General features: G+C 39.4%; 1 protein-coding gene and 1 pseudogene across 1 annotated transcript; one reads left to right on the forward strand and one right to left on the reverse strand.

The window, feature by feature from the left end:
• Window positions 1–1,110: 1,110 nt before the first annotated feature.
• LOC148880640 (uncharacterized) lies at window positions 1,111–4,222 on the reverse strand. The gene has a single exon (XM_088962615.1). The coding sequence runs from the start codon at window positions 3,891–3,893 to the stop codon at window positions 1,206–1,208; it is 2,688 nt and encodes an 895-aa protein (XP_088818741.1). The 5' UTR covers window positions 3,894–4,222; the 3' UTR covers window positions 1,111–1,205.
• A 7,341-nt stretch (window positions 4,223–11,563) lies between these two features.
• On the forward strand, window positions 11,564–21,083 carry LOC148880641 (heat shock 70 kDa protein-like; annotated as a pseudogene).
• The last annotated feature ends 1,627 nt before the right edge of the window (window positions 21,084–22,710 follow it).

The raw sequence follows: 22,710 nt of genomic DNA on the forward strand, positions 1-22,710 counted from the left end.
AGCTGACTCAAACATGCCAAAGACTTGTTCTTCACTGGTTTTTCTTATTTATGTACAACAACCAACCCAACTGACCCCCTAACATGTGGCCCCACCAATGGGCACATAAAACAAACATATTGAAATGCATCATAGCATCATGACTTGATTTTCTTTCAAGCTATATGAACTGACTAACTCTCTCGCTAACAGATTGATGGTTGGAGGAATTGCACCCCTCCAAACATGAGGTATTTAATTCCATCTTGATCAATATCATCAACATTGCAGAGTTCCAACAACAAGAACTTTTAGAAGCCACATTGAACCCTTGATACTTAGTACTCTTCTCCACTTAAACATAATGACGCATCACTTTCCAATCAAGATATAAAATTTTAACTGTGAGCTTACAATGCCTAAGCCATGGAAACCCACAGAGAAATGAGGTTAGAACAAAAAACATCAACTATACTTCATTAACTCGTACAGGAAAAGGAAACCTATTGTTTCATGAAATAATCCAGTAAACTGTGTGGGAGCCTAAAAGGGAAAAAAAGGAACCCAAGGAATTGTATCCCAACCTAGCAATATAGACAATTCTGTAGCTTGACAAAAAGCACACATTTCACATAGGAAGCAAATATGCCAACCAACTTAGCCATGGACGTCCAATACATTTTACTAAACTGGGCATCTCTCAATGATAAATTTGTCTGTCAACCCCTTTTGGACACCACAAACATCTTTAACAAAGAAATCCTTAGGATCTGTGACATCCAATTACCTTTAGAAATAGTGAACTAATTCAGTCAGAAAATTGTTCTTTGTTACAAACTTCATCCCTGATATTCCACAGGATGCAAATTTGCATGCATTAATCAGTTTCAGTAACTAAGTGATAATTGTGTTGTCCAATAATAGCACAGGAAAGAGCAAACCAATTTTGGGATGATCACCTGTGCTCAAAATATTTCCAATGGGCCCTGGTAATCCCGAGCAAGTTGAGGTCTATTTCTGTACAGATATTTATATGTAATATATACAAGTCCAGAAAGAGGCTGATTCCTGGCACCTCTTATGAATTTTCAGATGAAATTCGTTTCTTTGTGAGCAGATATCAGATCAACATTAGATTAAGCTTATTTTCCATTTCCATTGATAATATTACCCAACTTGAGTACATTCTTCTTCTTCTTTTACCCCTTCTGGATGAGGGTGGGGAACTAAGAGCGAACCAATCTGGGACAAGAAAGCACAGACTGGGAGGGCAGCAGTTGGTCAAATATTTCCAGTGAGAACTGATGCTCCTCATCAAATTGGGGTCTATTTCGACATAGATAATCATATGTAATGTACATGAGAAAATCTAGAAAAAGACTACTCCCTGATGTCTCTTCTGTATTTTCCGAACCATCCTGCATGTCATGGGCCTGTTTTAGTATCTTACATGTAACATCATCAAAATTAAAGGATACTTGACTCAATTTCTGCCCCCATATCAATGCTCTCCCAGGAAGCCCTTGCTTGCAGAAGTGGGAAAGCAATAAATTAACAGTGACAACATTTGGAACAAATCCCATCTTAAGCAATTTTGTAGTTAAGATCAAAGCATGATCTAGTACATCATTGCAAACACCATTCATCAGGGTGTTGTATGTAACTGTGTTAGGAATAATACCCACAGAAACAAGCTCATCCAATAACATCACAGCACGACTCATCTTATAACTACTACAAAAGCCATGAATACGAATGTTGTAGGTTGTAATATCAGGGTCCCATCCACTGGCACACATCTTATTCACAAAGTCCTCTGCATTAACCATGTCAAAAACCTTGCAATACCCACTGATCAAAGTATTATAAGTAACAATATCTGGTGTCAACCCATCCCTGAACATCTCCATAAAAACATTGTTTGCTGCCTTCATCCTGCCTACTTTGCAAAACCCATTAATAACCATATTGGTAGTGAATATATCAGGGACAAGTCCTCTTTGCCTCATTTCTTTCTCCAACTTTAATGCTTCACTCAACTCCCCACGGTTACAAAACCCGCCTATCAAAGAGTTATACGTTAGGTTGTTTGGCACAAATCCTCTACTTTTCATTTCTACAAAGGCCTGACAGGCCTCATCCATATAACCAGCTTTAGAAAGCCCATCTATGAAGGCTGAGAATGCAACAGAATCAGGGGATATCCCTCTTCTTTCCATCTTCTCCCATAAAATCTGGGCCTCTGTAGTATCACCTAGACTAAAATAACTATCTAGGAGGATTGTGTAAGCAATCCTATTGGTGGGAAAACCATTCTCTACCATTTTCTCAAGAAGCTCTTTTGCCTCTTGCAGCCTACCATTCTTGCACAAACCCATAAGCAGAAGATTACATGTGGAAGATGAGGGGGTCAGACCAAACTCCAACATAACCTGATAGGATTCAAAGGCTTTATGTTCCTGCCCTGCTTTACTATAACCTGCAACGATGGAGTTGAATGCAACTACACTTGGACGTATACCCTTCTCAAGCATATCTAGGAGGTGTTTCATGGCATCATCCAACCGACCAGCCCAACATAGACATGCAATTGAAATATCTGACCATGAATGGTATCGGAGAGATTCTGACATCAGTACATCACCTAACAACCTGTCCCCATCCTCCTCTTTGCTGAACTTGTAGTGCCCAGCAACCAAGATGTTAAATGTTGCACCATCAGGAGCTAAGCCTTTCTCTTTCATTTCTTCATAAAGCAATTTAGCGTGGCCAATCTCTTTGGCCTTCACATACCCATCAATGAGGATGTTGTATGTTCTGGTGTTTGGAAGGATACCTAGATCTTGGATTGCATCAAAGTTTATCCTTGCTTCCTCCATTTTTCCATCCTTACACAAAGCACCAATGACTGTATTGAAAGTAACAATGTTTGGATTGACACCCATTCCTATCATAAAATGAACCCATGCAAGAGCATCTGAAGATCGACCATTTGTACAACAACCATTAATCACAATGTTATATGTAAAAACATCAGGTTCACATTGGAATTTATGCATCACATGCAATAGACTCTCCCCAATTTGAAGATTCCCTCTTCTACAAAAGCCAAGAACCATAACATTGAAAGTAAAATTAGAAGGACAAGGTCCTTTCCTGACCAAATCCCTGAACAACTTCCAAACATTATCATAATCACCTCTCCGAAGCAACAGCTTTAAAAGAATATCTATAGCAGACAGACTGGGAATCAATCCTCTTTCCCGCATTCCGCCCAAAATTTCCAATGCATTCGAAACCATACCAACATTCAAAAAAGCCCTCATAAGCGAATCAAGAACTGAGAAATCTGATTCGTAAGAACAATGAGTTCTCCACATAAAATCGATCAAATCCCTACTACGATGAGCTCCAATTCTAGCAAGTACACAAGAAAGAACATCTTGCGCTAGGTATCTGAGGTTTTTCGCCGCAAGAAGATGGGCAACAAGACAACAAGATTGAACCGAGCTCTCTGAATCGTTTCGAAACACAAATTTAAAGAAGGCAAGAGCGGATGGGCGATTGCCCAAAAACTGCATGATCTTGACAAGAAAGGAAGCGCAAAAGACTAGAGAAAAACCCTGGAGGTAGAACCCTTCCCCATGTTTGATCATTTTTGACAACCCAACAATGATTTGTCGCCTCTCATTTGAATTAACAACATTGGGAGAACTTGAATCCCTAAAAGGCGAGAACTGATCGAGAAAATCGAAGCTGGTAGAGGTAGACGAAAAGGAGCAGTTTCTTGTTTGGGAAGAAACTAAAGTTGTCGGAGGTCCTCCAAATCTAAACAATGTAAGGGTTTTTGAGAAGTTGGGGGAGACGTCACATACCTTCACAAAGAGGTACGCACGGCGCACCGTAGCAGACATCCGGAGTGGAGAACTGGCTGTTGTACGTCATATTCCGACTGGAGTAGATTGAGTTTCTGCTACAGAGGTCGCCGGCGTTGGCGCCCCTCTTAACAGGCACCACTTGCGCATTGGAGAAGGGTTCCGAAATCCCAAGAACAAAATCGCCAAAATCTATCTCATTGGCGGGAGCGGTTCGACGGTCTGGTTCAGAAAGAGGCTGAAGCCTACAGCCCCTTCAAACGACGGTCTCTTTCGGGGGCTGAACCGTAGACTCAGCTAAACTGGTTCAGCTGCTTTGAAGTCCTCGGTCGGATTAAGCCATTCAAGGAACTGAAGCAGACAGATCCCTATTTGGACTCTCTGGATTTGAAACTGCCTCCTAAAAGTAAGCCCATTGCAAAGGGTCTAAAGTCTAAACATAAATCTGTAATAATTGTGGTGAGAGGGCAATGCAAATTGATGCAAAATTATGGCAGTGCAAATGATTTGAATGTAAATTTGACCTATTTTACCTTATTTTGTTTTACTATTAGATATGTATGTGCATTTTCATGCAGCATTTCTAAGATAAAACTATTTATAATTTATGGACAGTTTCTCAATAGTTATAAATAGGCAGTTTCTAAAATCTATTTATACTACTTTTAAAAAATAAGAATGGCCTCAAGAATATTTCTGGAATTTTCTAAGGACAAAATTTACCCTCTATTTAAATTTGTTGATAAAAAATGAGGGCATATAGGGTAATCGGTTCTTGATATTAAATGAGTTGAAAAGAGGTATTTTAAAGATATTCAATGCATTCACAGTTCTCTCTCACTAAATCCAACATTTAAGTTATTAACTTGCATTCATGTTCATTGAATCATATATTTAAGTCATTTTTATTTCTTCTCATCATCAAGTTCTATTAATTAAATCCAAACTTAATAAATTAATAATTCCAATAAAATAAAAGCTTATACTTTTAAAATCTACCTAGCAAACATAGTGTTTTCATCTAAGTGGTGGTAATAAATTAAAGCATTTTGGGTAAATGGGTTAATCCATGTAGCCATGATTAAATAATAAAACTAAAACATACATAAAATGAAAAAATAGAAATTAAAAAAAATTGGGAACATTTTTAACATACATATTAAACAATAATAAGTATGATAAATAAGAAATGTTTTTATTAATGATGAAAATAGAATGTAAAATTTAAAATCAATTGGAAATAAAAATATTTTTCTATTCACTCTCATTAAATCCTATATTTAAGATATATTTTTCTCATAATTAAATTCTTGTAATTAAATCCACAATATTAATTTTAATAGTATAAAAATAAATATTTTAAAAATTAGTTTGAAAACAAAATAATTTTCTTCTCTCCCAGTGGTGGGCAAGCAATTCGACCATTTGGGGTCAAATGGATTAATAAATAATGTCATAATGTCATAATAAAAATTTAAATAAATAATTATGAAATGTAAGAAGTATTTTTATTAATGATGAAAATGGAATGCCAAATTCAAAATCCACTTAGAAATTAAATAATGCCATAGTCAAATAATAAAATTTTTAATATTAGAAAATACAAAGAATAACAAAAATTAAAAAAAAAAAAGATAGAGAAAATTTTGACACATACCTAATGTTATATATTTATAAAAATAAAATATTGGGTACATATTTAATACTATACATTCATTATATTGAACAAAAATAAGTTTTATACATAAGAAATAATTTTATCAATGATTGTAATACACAATTTAATGACAACATAGAAATCAAACAATTTTTATCTTTAGATGGTGGGTTAATAGTTTGAATAAAATGATACCATAGACAAACACAAATTAAGTGTGATAAGTAAAAAATATTTTATATAATATAAGTAAAATATATAATTTAAAACAGAAATTATAGTCAAAGTTGGTTGTACATTTTAAATTAGGTTGCAAGTTGGTTCAGAAACCAACAAAACTCTGGCAACTGGCTCTACATTTCAAATTATAAAAACCCCTACCATGTCATCGGAGTCTTATGTGACTGTTGCCAACATGGGATTCTTTTTTTCATGTTGGACATAGCAAAAGACCAATATTGAAAATAGGATTTCAGTTTTCTCCCACTCCCTCTATCTCTCGATCTCCCTCCCTTCTCTCTCACTCTCACAGTTATCTCTCGATTTCCTGCTCCCTCTATCTCTCCCACTCTTTCAGCTTTGGACTATAGCCAAATCAAAACTCTCTCTCTCTCTCTATTGTTATCCCTCAATCTTTTTCATTCTTGTCCCTCACTCTCCCTCTTGGTCAATATCTCCTTCTCCCTCAATCTATATCGTTCTCTAGTTGGTGTAAATTTCATATGTAATAATTTTTGAACCATACCAAGTTGGTCTCATGTTTTTTTATACGATCTGATTAATACCTCATAAGTGTGTAAGTAAATAAAAAATGAGAGAGGGAGTAGGAGAGAAATCGAGGGAGAACGATAGAAATTAAGGGAGAAGGAGAAAGAGAGAGATTGAGGGAGAACAATAGGTAGAGAGAGAGAGAATGAGAGAAATTGAAATAAAGAACATAAATACAAAAACCAAAAACCATTTTTATTTATTTTCAAATCACATGGTCGTTGAGCAAATAAAGATGACTGTGAGTGTGAGAGAGTGTGAGGGAGGTTGAGAGAGAGAGAGAGAGAGAGAGAGAGAAACTAAAAACTCTTTTTTTTTTCTAATCAACCAACATTAAGGGGCAATTTCAGTATAAGCTTTTTGTTGTGTTCAATATAGATTAAGAGTTTCATGCTGGCAATAGCCACATAACCCTTCGATTACATGGCGAGGGCTTTTATAATTTGAAATGTAGAGCTAGTTGTTAGAGTTTTGTTGGTTTATAAACCAACTTGTAGCCTGCTTTTAAATGTATAGCTGGCTCTAACTATAATTTTCCCTAATTTAAAACTAGTCCAAAAGCAATGCTATTTTCTTATATAAATGGTAGGTCAATTATCAAACTTTTCAAATAAACCCATGTTGTCATAATTGAAAAATAAATATTTAAGTTTATTTTTAATCGTATTGTTACTTTTGTTAATTTTCAATTTCTATCTTAACTATGATATATCTAAAATTCATGTAATTAATATGAAGAAAAATTTCTCACGTGCAATGCATGTGCTTAATTACTAGTGAGAGTAAAGAACATAAATGCCCTTTTATGCCAATTGTATGTTTAGAAAAGAGAGATAGAAAGCACCCAATGAAAATTCCAGAAAGAATGGGCATTCACTCTTTTATAAGTAGTATAGATTAAAGTACAAATGAAATAAATTAAGACATGAAGCAGAATAAAGTAAAACTTAAAACAAGATTAAACAAAAGTTTGCAATACAGATTTATGTACATTGATACAAAACTATGATAGTGCAAATGATTTTGATGTAAATTATGATTTATTTTTATTTCAAATTTTATTTTATTTTGTTTCATTACAATAAAACAAGACTTGAATTGTGTTGCTCACTAAGATTGATTTTTCTATAATATTATTAATTTGATATTGAAACATATGAGGGGGTGATTTTTCTATGAATGTTGGTCCTCTACTTTCTTATTTAGTACTAGATAATCACTCCCTAGTTATCATAAAAAAATAGGAGAGGTGATTTCATTATGGCTTAGGTAGTTAATCTAGAAGTGGATACCCCTGAAATAATTGAAGGAAGGAATTCACTTTGTGCTGGAATTAGGAATCTTGGCTATACTCTCGATGAAGATGTGCAAAAGATTGAGGATATCCTGTTGAAACTCCCGTGGTTCATTAGCAAATTCATCGCCGACTATAGGAGTCTCATGCAATAACTAACTCTCCTCAACATCTCATTCATTTACTATATAGGTAATGAAGCCTACACATATTGTAGCAAGAAATTCCTATATGTTATCTCAACCGTTTACTTGGCTAGTGATACCAAATTTTTTGATACTTGTACTATTGAATGATTATGGCAATGAAGCGCCTCCAATTTTCAAAGAGAGAGAGAAGTTGTTATTAATGTTTATCTTGAATATGGCCCAATTTTCAATGTTTTCAAAAACATTGAACATGGCCCAACTTTCAATTATGCTGTAGACCTTGGAGATATATGGGCAAAACTGAAAAGTTGCACTTAACCCTAGGGTTATTCACGATTCGGTTAATTGAACTGTGGGCCTTTTTTTGTAACCGAATTGGTACTACCAGTTTTTGGAAAGCTAGTAACCAAAACCAATCAGTTAATAGGTTGACCATTTCGGTTCGTTGGTTTTCGATTTTTTAGTTTTTATAATATGTACTATAAAATTATATATAAATATATAATAAAAAATTATAAATATATATAAATATTATATTTTAAATAATAAATAATGTCATATATTATAAATATATATTTATATATAATATATAAAAATATAAAAAATATATAATATAATATACATAAATATATATAAAATATATAGAAATATATGTATACTATTCGGTTCAGTTAATCGATTTTTTGGTTTGGTTTCAATCAGTTTTTTTGGTTGGTTCAATTTTTCAATTTTTTTTTTTTTGCTCACCCCTACTTAACCCCATACTAGATAATGATATGGCACTAATTTTTGAATTATGTTGCTTTTGATATGCTAGCCGATAGGATCCCCTAAATGTCAAATATTTGGGTATGTTTAAGTAATTTGGAACATTACTTTAGTGGGTGATCGTTGTGATAAGATTAACTACTTTGTTAGACAAAGAAAATATTCAAGTTTAAACTCCCTCTAATGGAAACCTAAAATTGTCAATAGTGGATTTCAACATGTTTTTGAAATAATTTTATAAAATGTATTTATATTTATAGTAAGCTATTTTATGAAAAAATATTTGTAAAAGTTTTAATCTTATGATCCATTTACATATAAAGTGTGAGATTACATTTAGTAGTCATGAAATAGGCCATTCCTTGTAAGTAGTTGATGAAGCACAAAATATGCCCACCAATAGATAAAGCACAGAATCTATTCACTCCCTCATGTCAGGTAAGGTGGCTCGGACTGGGTTCAATCTTCGGTAAGCCGAGCTGAGAGTTGCGAAAATGAAAGAGAGGTTAGAGTGCCTGGGTAAATTTTACCCAGGAGGACACTCCGATGCTTAAGTTTGTGGGTAGTTCTCCTAGAGAAATTGAAAGAGAGTGAGAGCTTATGTGCGTATACCTTTTAGAGTGTCCCTGGGTTCTTTTTATAGTTATTAGGTGTCCAGGTGTCATTGATCAACGTCTTTGAGTTTTCTGCGGAGTTGTTTCCATAGTTTAAGGGAGTGTTGGGCCGTTAGTTGCTAAATTCGTGCAGCAGTTACAAGTTGCCTGCTAGTCCCATGGCACGCGGTTCAGCGAGTTGTCCCTGTAGTTTCAATAACGGTACTAAACTGGATATGGCACGCGAGACGGTTTTGGGCGAGCTATCGTTGTCGGTGGGCCAAGCTTGCTTCAGCTTGGCCACACACCTGTTATAAACTGCCATGTGTTGAACTGGTGAGCTGTCTTATTGAGTTAGACGTTGTGTTGCTAACAGTGTCTACGTGTCCTCCATCAAGTGGGTTGACCAAAATGCCTCTCACCAATTGCCCCCCACTCTCGAGTCACTACCTAGTAGGCAAAGAGAGTAGAAGTTCCTGGGGCATTTTTGGTTCACCTTTTCAGTCGGTTCGGTTCAGCTCGCGATTGTTAGTTCTACTCAGTCGGTTCAACTCATCCGGTTTGGCGCAGTTGATGAGGTCTACTGCTACGGGACGACAAGATTTTTTAAGTTTCGAAAATGTGCACCATTTTTTCAAACTTCCGTGATTGGTGCGTTGACAGGTTCGGCGCACGTGTCTGCTTGCATTTGTCAACAACTTGTCAGGCGTAGGCACCACTCGATCGTGAGAGACATGCTCTTGTCACGTTGTTTCCAAATCTGGGCCGTTGACTCTTTTCCTGCGAACTTTAAATATGGGGGCCCTCGAGGTCCCCACCTTGTCACTATTCTTTGGATTTTTCTGAGGATAGGTGTGTGGTGAGAGTTTGGAGTTTCCTGTTGAGGCGAGCTCTGTTTTTCGTGGGTGAGTTACTTTTCTTCCTTTGCCAAGTTTGGCGGCTATCGTTCCGAGTCCCTCCTAGCGTTTTCCTGGTGAGTACTTCATTCTCGACATGTCTCACAGTTCCACTGAGAATAGAGTCCATTGTAGTGGGTCAGGGGAGGAGTCTAGCTCCTCAGATGAAGAGTCTTCCAAGGTTTTCTATGATGGGGGTGCTGATAGGAAAAAGGGAGGAGGTTGAGGCTGTGACAAGTTCATTTGGGGGGACCGAGTTGTCGAGAAATGAGATCATAGAACCGTGTCATAGGTATGAGATCCCAGACGAGTACCAGTGGATCATGCCTAATCCTGGTAGCTATCCTTGGGAGCATGGCCCAAAAGGGCCATGTGTCTACGAGGAGTCCTTAGCAGCTGGTCTTTGTTTTCTCCTTCATCCTTTCATTGTTGCAGTCTTGATGCGCTACCGGGTGTCTTTGGGCCAACTCGCCGCTAACGGGGTTAGGACATTGATTGGGTTGATTAGATTGTTCCATCATCGCGGCTTTCCTCTAAGCATTGAAGCCTTCTTGGCTTTGGTGCACATGAAGCAGGTTTCGGGTCCCTTTTGTTTCTATCTTCCCTTTCGTAGTGGGAAGAAGATTTTTAACTTCCCGAACAAGGTAAGGAATTAGAGGCAGCGATTCTTTTTCCTTGAGAAGGCAGGTGGCTGGGGCTGTAGTACTGCTTGGTTCAGCAGTCCTCAAAAGGTTCCTAAGTGCAAAGATGATAAGTTGCGGGCCGTTGTTCAGCAACTCATCCGAGAACATGTTAGAATTGAGGATTTTCTGGCCGAGCTGATGCTCGTGCAAGTGGGCCTGAGCCAGATAGGTGGGTCGGATGTCTGGCCACTTATTGCACATTCAATTCAAGTCACTTGTCAATTTATTTATTTCGTTTGATTTGGCAACTAATACTTTTTGCTTTTTCCAGGTATGGCGAGCTTAGCTTCCATGATGTCTACTGATGCTAAGCAGAGGTCTTCTTGCAAGAAGCGTCGAGTTGAGTGCAAGCTGTCAAGGGTTAGAGCTTCTTCTTTCGGGACTCCTCCTAATGTCGACCTGGAAGGGGAGGGGGATCCGATGTTGATAGAGCAACATTCTTCTGGCCTTCAGCCTACATGAGAGGCGGGCCCTTATCTCTTTGACGTCCCTCCTTTTGTTCCTTGTATTCCTGATGTGAAAGTGATTGATTGGTCAAGTGATGCCCGGGTGGCGCTTCAAATTGGTAGGGGTATTCTTCTTCCAGTGGACATGCAACAAATTGCTGAGATGGATCTCGTGGATACTAGGGCTCGGCTGACCCAATGCATTATACATGTGCCTTCTCTCTTTCCCCCTCTCCTCTCTTCTCCTTTTTTTTGGTGCCTTACTTCCGTTCTTTCTTTTTGTTGGCGGACTCTTATGTCTAGGCCTTGCTGGATTGTGCTTACTCTAGCCAGAAGGAGCGAGCTAACTTGCAAACCAATGTTGGTTTGCTTAATCCGAGGTGCAAAAGCTCAGGCTGGACTCGAAAGGGAAGCGTGTGGAGCATCAAAGTTTGCAGCACGAGCTGCCAGAAGCGATGTCGAAGTGTTCCCAGAAGGAGTGCCCAGGGGCTGAGCAGGCTAGGGCGGAGGCAATTGCTTCTTACTTGAAGTCCCCCACGTACGAGAACCAGTGAGCATTAGACAATATCCCTTCGATGAAAAGGGGTTTCAAGCTATGTCGTCACTATCTTAAGTCTCTTTTTCCCGATCTCGACGTCAGCTCTGTTACTTCTCGAAAGGTTCCGCTCAAGTTCATCACTTAGGTGGACAAGGAGCCACTGACCTCGTCCAAGGAAGAGGAAGACGAAGAAGAGGGGTTTGAAGGGGGAGATGGCGAGGAGGCTCAGGATGATGCTAGTGGTGAAGAGTAGCCAGCTTCTCAACTCGACCGAGGAATCTATGGTGGTCTTTGGTGTTTCTTCTCAGTTGTTTTGGGGGCTTTATGCTCCTATTAAGATCTTTGGGCCTGTGTGCCCTATATATTGTCCGAACTCATGAAACCATTTTTTTAGACGGTCATTTGGCCAGCCTCTTGTAGGGGGGAGTTCTGGTTCCCCTTTTTTCTCTCTTCAGTAAAGGACTTTTGTTTCTTCCCATCGTTCCATGCTTGTTTATTCTACATGACTTAGTTGTGTGGTGTTGTTGCGGGCTTACCTACTGTCGAGCGAGCTAATTTCTAGTGTTGGCGAGCTGTTCGAGTCCCTATTTTAGGCGTAATACCGACACATGTTGTCTATGTTCCATGCTCGGGGAACCATTTTCCCTTTAAATATCTCAAGTTCATATGCATTCCCATTGAAAATTTTAGAGACTTTATAGGGACCTTTCCAGTTTAGACCGAGTTTCCCTACTCCAAGCTTAGGCATCATGATTTTCCTGAGTACTAGGTTGCCAACTTTGAAATTACATTATCTAACTTTAGCATTATAGTATTGCGCAACACGCTATTGGTATGTTGCAGTCCGAATGTGAGCGAGTTCTCTGGTTTCTTCTAGTAGGTCGAGGTTAGCTCGTAGCTCTTCTTTGTTTGATTCTCTGGTGTATGCCTTAGATCGCAAGGTTGGAATTGTTAGACAGTTTTGTATGCCCTTAGCTTCAATCAAAATGATGTACTTTATGAGTTTATTGTAAATGAATAAAAGTGCATATTTGATTCATGTTCCCTTGGTATGTTTCTGTATAATACCCTTAAACTGGACACTTAATGAGACTCGTGTTAGTTTAGAATGTTCACAGCCAGTGGGTCGGTCTAGGGAGACCTATCCTGACAAGACTGACACTATGGTACCATCAAGTCGGTTGGGATGGCTTGTCTCAGCTATTAGGCACATATAGTGTGGGATTAATTGAAACTTTGAACTGGACCAGATTTCCAGTATTGTTCTGGACCTTGGAGATTGATGGGCAAAACTGGAAAGTTACACCCAACCCCTAGACTCGATTATGATACTGCACTAGGTGCCAGATTAGGCTGTCTTTGATATACCAATCAGTGAGATCCTTAGCGGGGGTCAAAACCTGGGTATGTTGGGACAGTTTGAGAATTCATCTGAGTGGGTGAACATAGTGATAGGATCAGCCCCTTTGTCGGACAAAGGTAATGATTGGGGATGCACTCTCACTGATGGAAACCAAGACTGTCGGCAGTCGATTTCAATCGTTGAGATTTGTTTTGCAAAATATATTTTATATGAGATATAAAAGTATATATATTATGGTTTCGAAATGTTTGCAAATAGGTTTTAATTCCCGGGATCCATACTTGAGAGAGTGCAACACCATTCCTTGCAGCCGAGGGAGAGGTCCTCTCTTGTCGGCAGTGTATGATCATTATGGGCTGAGAGGTTAAGTGTAAGGCCATTGAGGATAATACCTGATGGGCTAATCTTGCATCTGCCCACAGTCCCTGGGTGTTACAAGGTGGCTTGGCCCAGGGACCACTTAGGGTAAGTGTTTGGCCCATAGAGCCCATCTGATGGGTTTCAGGGGGTGCACTGTCCATAACAGTGTATTCGGCTAGGCCTTGTAATAAAGGCTGGGCTGAACCCATGTGGCTGATGTGTAGATCAATGTTTGGGTCCCACGCCATACAAGGAAGCCCAATTGGGCACCAGTTTGGAAGGCTTGATGAATACATAACCCTAAATGGGCCTTAAGCCCATTTTGAACTGGGCTAATTTGATTAGTCTTTAAGGGGCGAATTCTGAGATAAGATCAGATGATAGGATTGGGCCCACACCCTATCCACTCAGAGAGTCCAAGATGTAAATGAGATTTAGATTTGGAAACTTCCTAATTAGATTAGGAGCTGACTGATCTAATCTGCAGATAAGATAAGGTTTATCCCTTATCTTAAAGGGACTTCTAATCCAGATATGATTTGGGTTAGCAGCTCCTAATGGGATTAGGAGCTGATCCCTTTAAGTCTATAAAAGGAAGAAGGGGGCGGCAGCCTTTAGACACACAATCACCAGCAACAGTCTTGTCTTCAGAGTTGAGATCACAGAGGAGAGAATTCTGCACCCTGCAAATTCTCTCTAGCCGCCTCCTTCCTACAGCCGCCACCTATAGCAGTTCGATCGCCATTCCTTGGGAGAAATCAAGATTGGATCTTGATTCCAATCTTTTGGAGAAAAGATTGGTAGGAGTTGTATTCACAAGCCGTCCCGATGATTCTTGGGAAGAATCAGGTTCTTAGAAAAGGACACTCCTGATTCTGCTCCACCTTGCACTGCGCCATCTTCAATGGGAGTAGATTTTGGCTTCTACCTTGGGCGTGAACACCTCCATTGAGAGATTATTTCTCTGTATCAGGTAATGTCTCTCTCTCCTCCTTTTGGTTCAGATCTGGTTCAGTTTATGGTTTAAGAATGATCCTTGAAAATATGATTTTCTAAATAGGGAATTCGATTCCCAGTTGAAGGGAAAGAAAAAGTTTTTGAAATTCGCCCCCTTTATTCCGCAATCTTGGGCGTCCATATGATGGATTTCCTATCCCTTCAGGAATTTCTATTTCTGTCGGTATCAAAGCTTCGGTTCCATAGGTTAGATTGAATGGCGTTTCACTAGTTGTAGTTTTGGCAGTGGTCCTGTAGGCTCATAGCACGCTAGGTAGCTCGTCCACCCAAAATCCATTGGCTCAAGATAGCCGAGCTTTGAGTCCTCGTAATATTGCTCTATTGGTGACTTCAGCTTGCCCATTGACTTGGGATGTGCTACCAATGTGAATTTTTGCGTTATTCCCCTTTGACCGCATCAATTTTAAAATTTGATATCTTCAAACTGTTTTTCATTATCGGATACTAGTACTCTTGGTAAGCTAAATCTGCACACTATTCTTTGCCAGAAAAAATTTTGAACGTTGCGAGTTGTTATTGTTACTAAAGGTTCCGCTTCCACCCATTTGGTGAAGTAATCCACATCTACTACCAGAAACTTCTTCTGTCCTTTAGGTGGTGGAAAGGGTCCTAGTAAGTCTATGCCCCATTGCGCAAATGGCCACGGGTTGGTCAGGTATCTTAGGTCAGCAAAGGGCTGATGTAGGATGTTCACATGTCATTGACATTTATCACCGTTGGACCAGCTCAGTTGCATTTGCTTTTATGGTGAGCTAGTAGTATCCTTGTTGTAAGGCTTTCTAGGTGAGGGCCCTGCTTCCCATGTGTCCTCCGTAAAGGCCCTCATAGATCTTGTAAAGAACTTGGCTTTCTTCATCTCGCCTTAGGCATCATAAGTAGGGCAATGTGAAGGATCTCCTGTAGAGTAGCTCGCCTACTATCATTTAACAAGCTGCCTGTTGCTCTATCTGCCGAGTTGCAATTCTTTCTATTGGTAGCATTCTGTGTTTTAGGTAGTTGTAGATTGGGTCAATCCAGCTCGGCTCTACGTCTGCGATGCTGGTGATTTCCTTGCATGTCCTTTATATCGAAGGGCGAGGTAATTCTTCTATGTAGATAGTCTGTTTTGTCTAGTCAATCATGCTCGCAAGTTTATAAAGGGCATCGACCTCTGTGCTTTCTGATCTCGGAATTTGTTGGAGATACCAAGAGTCGAAACCGGGGAGTAGCTCTCCTACTTTGGTGAGGTATGCTGCCATGGAGTGTTCCCATTCTTCGTAATCTCCGTTTACCTAGTTTACGACAAGTTGCGAATCAGTACATATAATTATGTTTCTAGCTCCCACTTCTTTTGCCAGAGCTAAGCCTGCTAGTAGGGCCCCATATTTAGCCTCATTATTCGATGCTCAGAATTGAAACCGGAGTGTGTATTCTAGCTTTGTCTTGCAAGGTCCATATAGCATTAACCCAGCTTCACTTCTGCCCTGGTTAAACGAGATGTCCACATGAAGTATCCAGGGCTCCTCGTCCCAGCCTGCTATTTCGCGAGCTAGAGGAGGTGCCACACTGGATGAAGCTTCTGCTTCCTGCTCTGGCGATTCAGGTGATGACGAGCGGATGGTACACTCGGCAATAAAATCAGCTAGGACATGTGCTTTTATGGCAGCTCACAGTTCGAACCGGATATCATATGACCATTTAGCGAGCCTTCCTAAGACCTCAGGCTTTAGGACTTGCTTCATAGGTTGATCAGTTTGCACCACTATGGTGTGGGCTTGGAAATAGGGCCTTAACTTTCGTACGACTAATACCAATGCACTATGTTGGGGTATCTTGTCTCAGCAACATGGAGAACCTTGCTGACATAATGCACAGGTCATTGTACTTTGTTTACCTCCCTCACAAGGACTGAGCTTATCATCTCGTCACTTGTAAAGAGGTAGAGCTTAAGCTCGTCTCCTTTCTCTAGCTAATTCAAATCGCAATGGTTCCTTCAGGTGGATTCTTATTTGGAGTACTTTTTCAGGTTCGACTTTGGAGACATGTATTGTTGTCGTTTCTTCGATTGGACGAGCTCTTTCTTTCGTCTTCTTTGTTGGTGGCTCCAAGTTTATATCAACTGTCGCTTTGCCTTTGGCTTTTAATGAAGCCACATAACATTTTTGCGATTCTAATTGGTCGCTTTTTAACACTCCTACCCCCATATTTGTTGGAAATTTTAGTGCGAGGTGGTATGTTAAGACCACAACTTGCAGCACATATAGTATTGGTCATCCCAGGATTGCATTGTATGGTGACACGACAGCCACTACCAGAAAATCATGTTCAAAACGTATCGTATGGGGTGGCGAGCCTGCCTCAACAGGCAACTTGATTCTGCCAATTGGGCGAAATACCTTGCCATTGAATCCTACTAAGGGTACATCGACAAACTGTAGGTCGCCTTTGCTAAGTTCCATCCTGTTAAAAGCTTCTGCAAACAAAACATCTGCCGAGCTGCCTGAGTTCACCAAGATCCTCTTCACCTTGAAATCATTGATGAGTAGTTTCACCACAAGGGCATCATCATGGGGGTACTGGACCCCATGCATATCATCTTTTGTAAAATAAATGTCTTCCTCCTTTCGTGGGCACTTACATGACTAGTTGTCTTCTTGCTTCAATTCTCGCACTGCGTTCTTTCTGGGTGATGTGGTACAACCTGCTATTGTTGAGGCCCCAGCAATTACATGTATGGTCCCTCGGACCTACCTTTCTCGTGTTTACATACTCTGCATAGTTTGATCCTGCTACCTGGTGTCCTGAGGTGCCTCCTTATTGGTTCCTGCTTCGAGTTGTCATTCATCCTTGATGAAATGTTTCAAGTAACCTCATTTGATGAGGTCTTCTATCTCATTCTTTAAATTCCAACAATGCTCAGTGTCATGTCCGAAATCCTTGTGAAAATGGCAATATTTATTTGGGTTCTGGGTGTTGGGGTCTCCCCTCACCTTGGGAGGGCACTTTACATAATCATTGGACTAAATTTGCATTAGGATCTCCTTCCTTTTGGTGTTCAGCGGGGTAAGCACTCTCGTGTATGCCAGCAGCGTTGTTGTTCGTTGTGCTGCCCTCCTAACCGACGACCTGCTTTTTTGATGTGGCGAGCTACTACGTCTCCTCCTTGGGAACTTGCTCTTTCTGGGCAACCCGCTCCTTCGCCTGGTTCTGCTGGTGCTTACTTCTTCATCAGCTCGCTTCCTTTTGGTTGTCTTAGACTCTATGCCCATTCATTCTTCTGCTATAATGAAATCATTGGCTACTTTGAGGAATTTCTCCATGGTAGTTAGGGGATGCAATTCAATTTCCCACTTCAACTCTCGGTGTTTTACTCCTTTCTTGGCCGCAATGAGCTATACAAAGGGATCCAGGTCCGAAATTTGCAGTCGTTTCATGTTGAATCGTTGAATGTTGTCCCTAAGTGTCTGATTGGACTTTTGTACGATGTTGAATAGACATGTAGCTGCTTTCAAATGCCGCTTGCTAGTAACAAACTAATTGATCAAGAGTTTGGCGAACTTGTCCCAATTCTTTATAGACCCCGGGGCCAACCCTGAATACCATAGACATGCTTCTTCCTTCAAAGTGTTAGAAAACACAATGCACATAATGGTGTCATTCGCTCCATGGAGGAGCATAAGGGCCTCAAAGCTATTTGCATGTTCTATGAGGTCTATTTTTCCTTGGTAGGATTCAAGGGTGGGGGCCTAGATGTTTTTGGGTTGTGGTGCTTTAAGGATTTCGGGTGCCAAGGGAGTCTCGCGGGTCAAGCTATGTTGTTCTGAGAGGGAGACCAATTTACTAGTTGCAATGTTGCCTTCTCTAGGTGGTATCATACTTTTGGCCCGGATGAGCTGTACTTTCTTTCCCGCTCAATGTATCTGCCTTTTCTTCTTGATATACTTGATGGAACTAGCTACATTGGACCTGGCCGGTGCATCTGCTTGACTCTCTGGTGGGACTTGTTCATTTCGAACTGCCGCTTCTTCTTTATTTGTGACCTAAATTTGTCTTCACACTCGCTGAGGGGGTGGATTTTCACGATTGGAGTTATGACAAGGAGGTTGTTGGCTATTGCAAGGTTGACTTCCTCGCGGTATTTTCTGATTGTCCTGTTGAACCGGTTGATCTGGTACCACAGTATGTGGTTGTCGATACTACTACTACTGTTGGTGCTGTTGTTGCTATTGTTGCCCATAAATGAATACATATCTATTTTCCCACATTTGCATTTGTTCTATCATGTTGTGTACGCATCATACCAAATCATTAAGCTGTTGTACGTCCATAGCTACGGGAAGTGCCACTGAAGTTGGGGGTGGCATGTTCACATTGTTTTGAGCATTGACTGGTGGTAAGGAACGTTGATTTGGCCTATCGTGATGGTTGGCATTTGGCCGTTGACATTGTTGGCAAAAGGGTTGTCAGAAGATGCCATTGAAAGGTTTCTTTGAGGAAAATGAAAGAGATAAAGAAATGAATGAAAGGAAACATAGGCTTTTTGTTGCGTTTTTCATAGACGACGCTATTTGATGAAGCACAAAATTTGCCCACCAATAGATAAAGCATAGAATCTATTCACTCCCTCGTGTTTGGTGAGGTGGCTCGGACTGGGTTCAATCTTCGGTAAGCTGAGTTGAGGGTCCGAGCTGAGAGTTGCTGAAATGAAAGAGAGGTTAGAGTGTCTGGGTAAATTTTACCCAAGAGGACACTCTGATGCTTAAGTTAGTGGGTAGTTCACCTAGAGAAATTGAAAGAGAGTGAGAGCTTATGTGCACATACCTTTCAGAGTGTCCCTGGGTTCTTTTTATAGTTATTAGGTGTCCAGGTGTCATTGATCAACGTCTTTGAGTTTTCTATGGAGTTGTTTTCGCAATTTGAGGGAGTGTTGGGCCGTTAGTTGCTAAATTCGTGTAGTAGTTACAGGTCACCTACTGGTCAAGTGGCGTGCGGTTCAACGAGCTGTCCCTATAGTTTTGGTAACGGTACTAAACCGGATATGGTGCATGAGACGGTTTCGGGTGAGCTGTCGTTGTTGGTGGGCCGAGCTTGCTTCAGCTTGGCCACGCACTTGTTATAAATTGCCACGTGTTGAACTAGTGAGTTGTCTTGCTGAGTTGGACGCTGTGTTGCTGACAGTGTTCACGTGTCCTCCATCAAGTGGGTTGACCAAAATGCCCCTCATCAGTAGTGTTTGAATATTTTAGGTCGAGAGGTTAAGAGCAAAAGACTATTTAGGGCTAAAACCTAATGGGCTTATATCTTGTATTAATCCATTATATTTGGGCTTCATAGGACCATAGATTACTCATTCTTAAGTGTTGGGCTTGTACTAAGCCCAATTCAATTGGCTTAGGGATTAGTGGATGAATCCAACCCATGTGTTTTCATGCATGAGATGAACCCATATGGACTGATGTGAGAGCTTTGTGAGTCCCACACCATATAATATTCAGGCCTAATTGACTTGCAACTAAAGTAATTAATTAAGTAACCACTTATGTTAAGGGCCTAGTCCATTAACTAGTTAGACTGGTCATATTGTCGCTTAAGTTGTTATGTGTATATGGGTTGATATTAAAATTGACAATTCTATAAAAAATATAAGGGAAATTGTCCAAAATCCATTGAATTCTCTTAAACTCACCATAACTTTTCAAAACGTCCAGGAACCCCATGTCAATGAGTTTTATTTTGGGTTAATAGCAGATTTTTGCTCTTAATATCAATAAAAAATAATATTTTTATATAATAACTAAAATCGGATATCATTTTTAGAAAAATATCAAACAAGGGCAGTGCCACTATTGATCGTCTTCCTCTGCCTCTGTGTAAGTCCTCCTACGAGGCAGTTGCATACGGTGCTGCTGTGCAAGCTGCAATTCTGACCGGTGAAGGCGACCATAAGGTCCAAGACCTGCTACTACTGGATGTCACACCTCTCTGCGTTGGCATCGAGACTGTCGGAGGTGTCATGACTACTTTGATTCCAAGGAACACCACGATTTTGACCAAGAAAGAGCAGATTTTCTCAATCTATTCAGATAACCAGCCTGGTGTACTTATTCAGGTCTACGAAGCTGAGCGTACTCTAACCAAGGACAACGACTTCCTAGGCAAATCCGAGCTCACCAGCATTCCACCGGCACCGAGAGGAGTTCCACAAATCAACGTGTGCTTCGATATTGACACAATGGAATTTTGAATGTCTCGACTGAGGACAGGACTGCAGGGGTGAAGAACAAGATCACAATGACCAATGACAAGGGAAGGCTGAGCAAGGAGGAGATTGAGAAGATGGTGAATGATGCAGAGCGGTACAAGGCTGAAGACGAGCAAGTAAAGAAGAAGGTGGAGGCCAAGAATTCACTGGAGAATTATGCGCATAACATGAGGAATACAATGAAGGGTGAGAAGTTTTCTGGGAAATTGGATTCGATAGACAAGCAGAGGATTGAGAAGGCAATCGATGAGGCTCTTGAGTGGCTGGACAAGAATCCGTTGGCGGAGGTGGATGAGTTGGAAGACAAGCAGAAGGAATTGGAGGGTATATGCAATCCAATCATCGCCAAGAGGTATGGGTAGTGGTGCTGAAGACATGCTGGAAGGAGAGTATGGCCGGAAAAGCCAAGGTGGGTCTGGTGGAGGAGCAAGGCCAAAGATTGAGGAGGTAGATTGAAGCAAGATGGTTTGAGCAGGGCCAAAGATTCCGTCTTAACTTCAATCACTTCTTAAAACTCCTACTTTCTGTTCCTATCCCAGGAACAAAAAGTATGCAGACAATCGTGGTATACGGACCTCCCGCGTTGAATATACGACAAATATTTACAAAGAAGCCACCTGAGTAGAGAGGAGGAAGGCGAATAGTACTGATGCCCTAATTTGATATTTTTCAAAAAAAGTTATCTTATTCCGTTATTATATGAAAAATGTTATTTTGATTGATATTAAGGGCAAAAATACGCCCTTATCCAAAACTCACATCCTCTTGTTGGTTAATGTTTCTGAACATAAATGGCTATCTTAGCATAAATAACACTTTTCATAACCAATTTACCTTTGAATACTGAGTTAGGGGAAAATGAGCATTTAGGTTAGGGTTAGAAAGAAATTCTCTCTCTTTCTCTCGTTCGCTCAGATCTGGTCGCCACACCACCTTCTCTCGCTTAGATCTTGAAGGTAGTCACTGCATCACCCTCTGCCTCGCTCAAATCTTGCTGCTGCCATGATACTTTATCTCTTTTTCTTGAAGGTAGCTGCACCACCCTCTTCAGATCTCGTCGCTGCACCACCCTCTCTCTTGCTCAGATCTTGCTGCTGCCACACTACCCTCTTCAGATCTTGTTGCAACCATAGCACTTTCTCTCTCACTTAGATCTTGGAGATAGCCATTGCACCACCCCCTTCTCTCTCTCGTTTGAAGTTTGTTGCCACACATATTTATTGTTTGAAGATCTACTGATTTGAAGATTTGAAAGAAGACGATCATAAATTTCAAAGATTTTTGATGTTTTGAAACATTTGCAATGTGTTCTTTTGAATCTGGAATATAAATCCCCATCGAGGGTTCAACAAATTTATGTAAAAAAAAGTACTGTAATTGTTTATCTGATTGTTTGAAATATTTTTTGAAATTTTGTTGCAACAATCTTCGGATTCAATGTCTAATTTTTGTTTATTTTTTGAAAAATTGTATCATTTGATTAGTTTGCTTGTAATTTTTTATTTTTTTCTAAAATATATATTTTTATTTTTTTTCTTTTTTTAGTTGATATTTTTTAAAATTTTATCATTTTATGTATTTGTGTGTAGGTTTTTACCATCTTTTTGAAAATTTTATCACTTTCTTGTGTTTTTACAATTTTTTTACTTTTTTTTCTATAATATATAATTTTTTTATCATTTTATGTATATTTGCAATTTTTGTTTTTATCCAATCTTTATATTTTTCGAGTTTCTTTTGTATTTTTTGGTTTTGAATTTTCTTTTTTCTTTTTTGTATTTTTAGTGTTTTGTTATAATTTACAATGTTTTTTTTTTCTAATTTCTGTTTTTTACAATCTTTTATTTTCTACAATCTATAAATTTTCTGTATTTTTTGTTATTTATTTGCAATTTCTGTGTTTTTTATAATTTTAGGTGTTTTTCTACAATTTTTATTTTCTGATTTTGTTTTCAATTTATATAGTTTTTTATTTTTTATTTTTATAATTTCTGTGTTTTTATGTATTTTATATTTGAAAATATTTTTTGAACATTTTCCTTTTTTCATGTTTTTGTAGTTAAAATATTAAAACATATAGGTA

Source organism: Nelumbo lutea, chromosome 1 (assembly GCF_056320005.1).
Source record: "Nelumbo lutea isolate HS-2025 chromosome 1, American lotus-T2T, whole genome shotgun sequence".
NCBI classification, from domain to species: Eukaryota; Viridiplantae; Streptophyta; class Magnoliopsida; order Proteales; family Nelumbonaceae; genus Nelumbo; species Nelumbo lutea.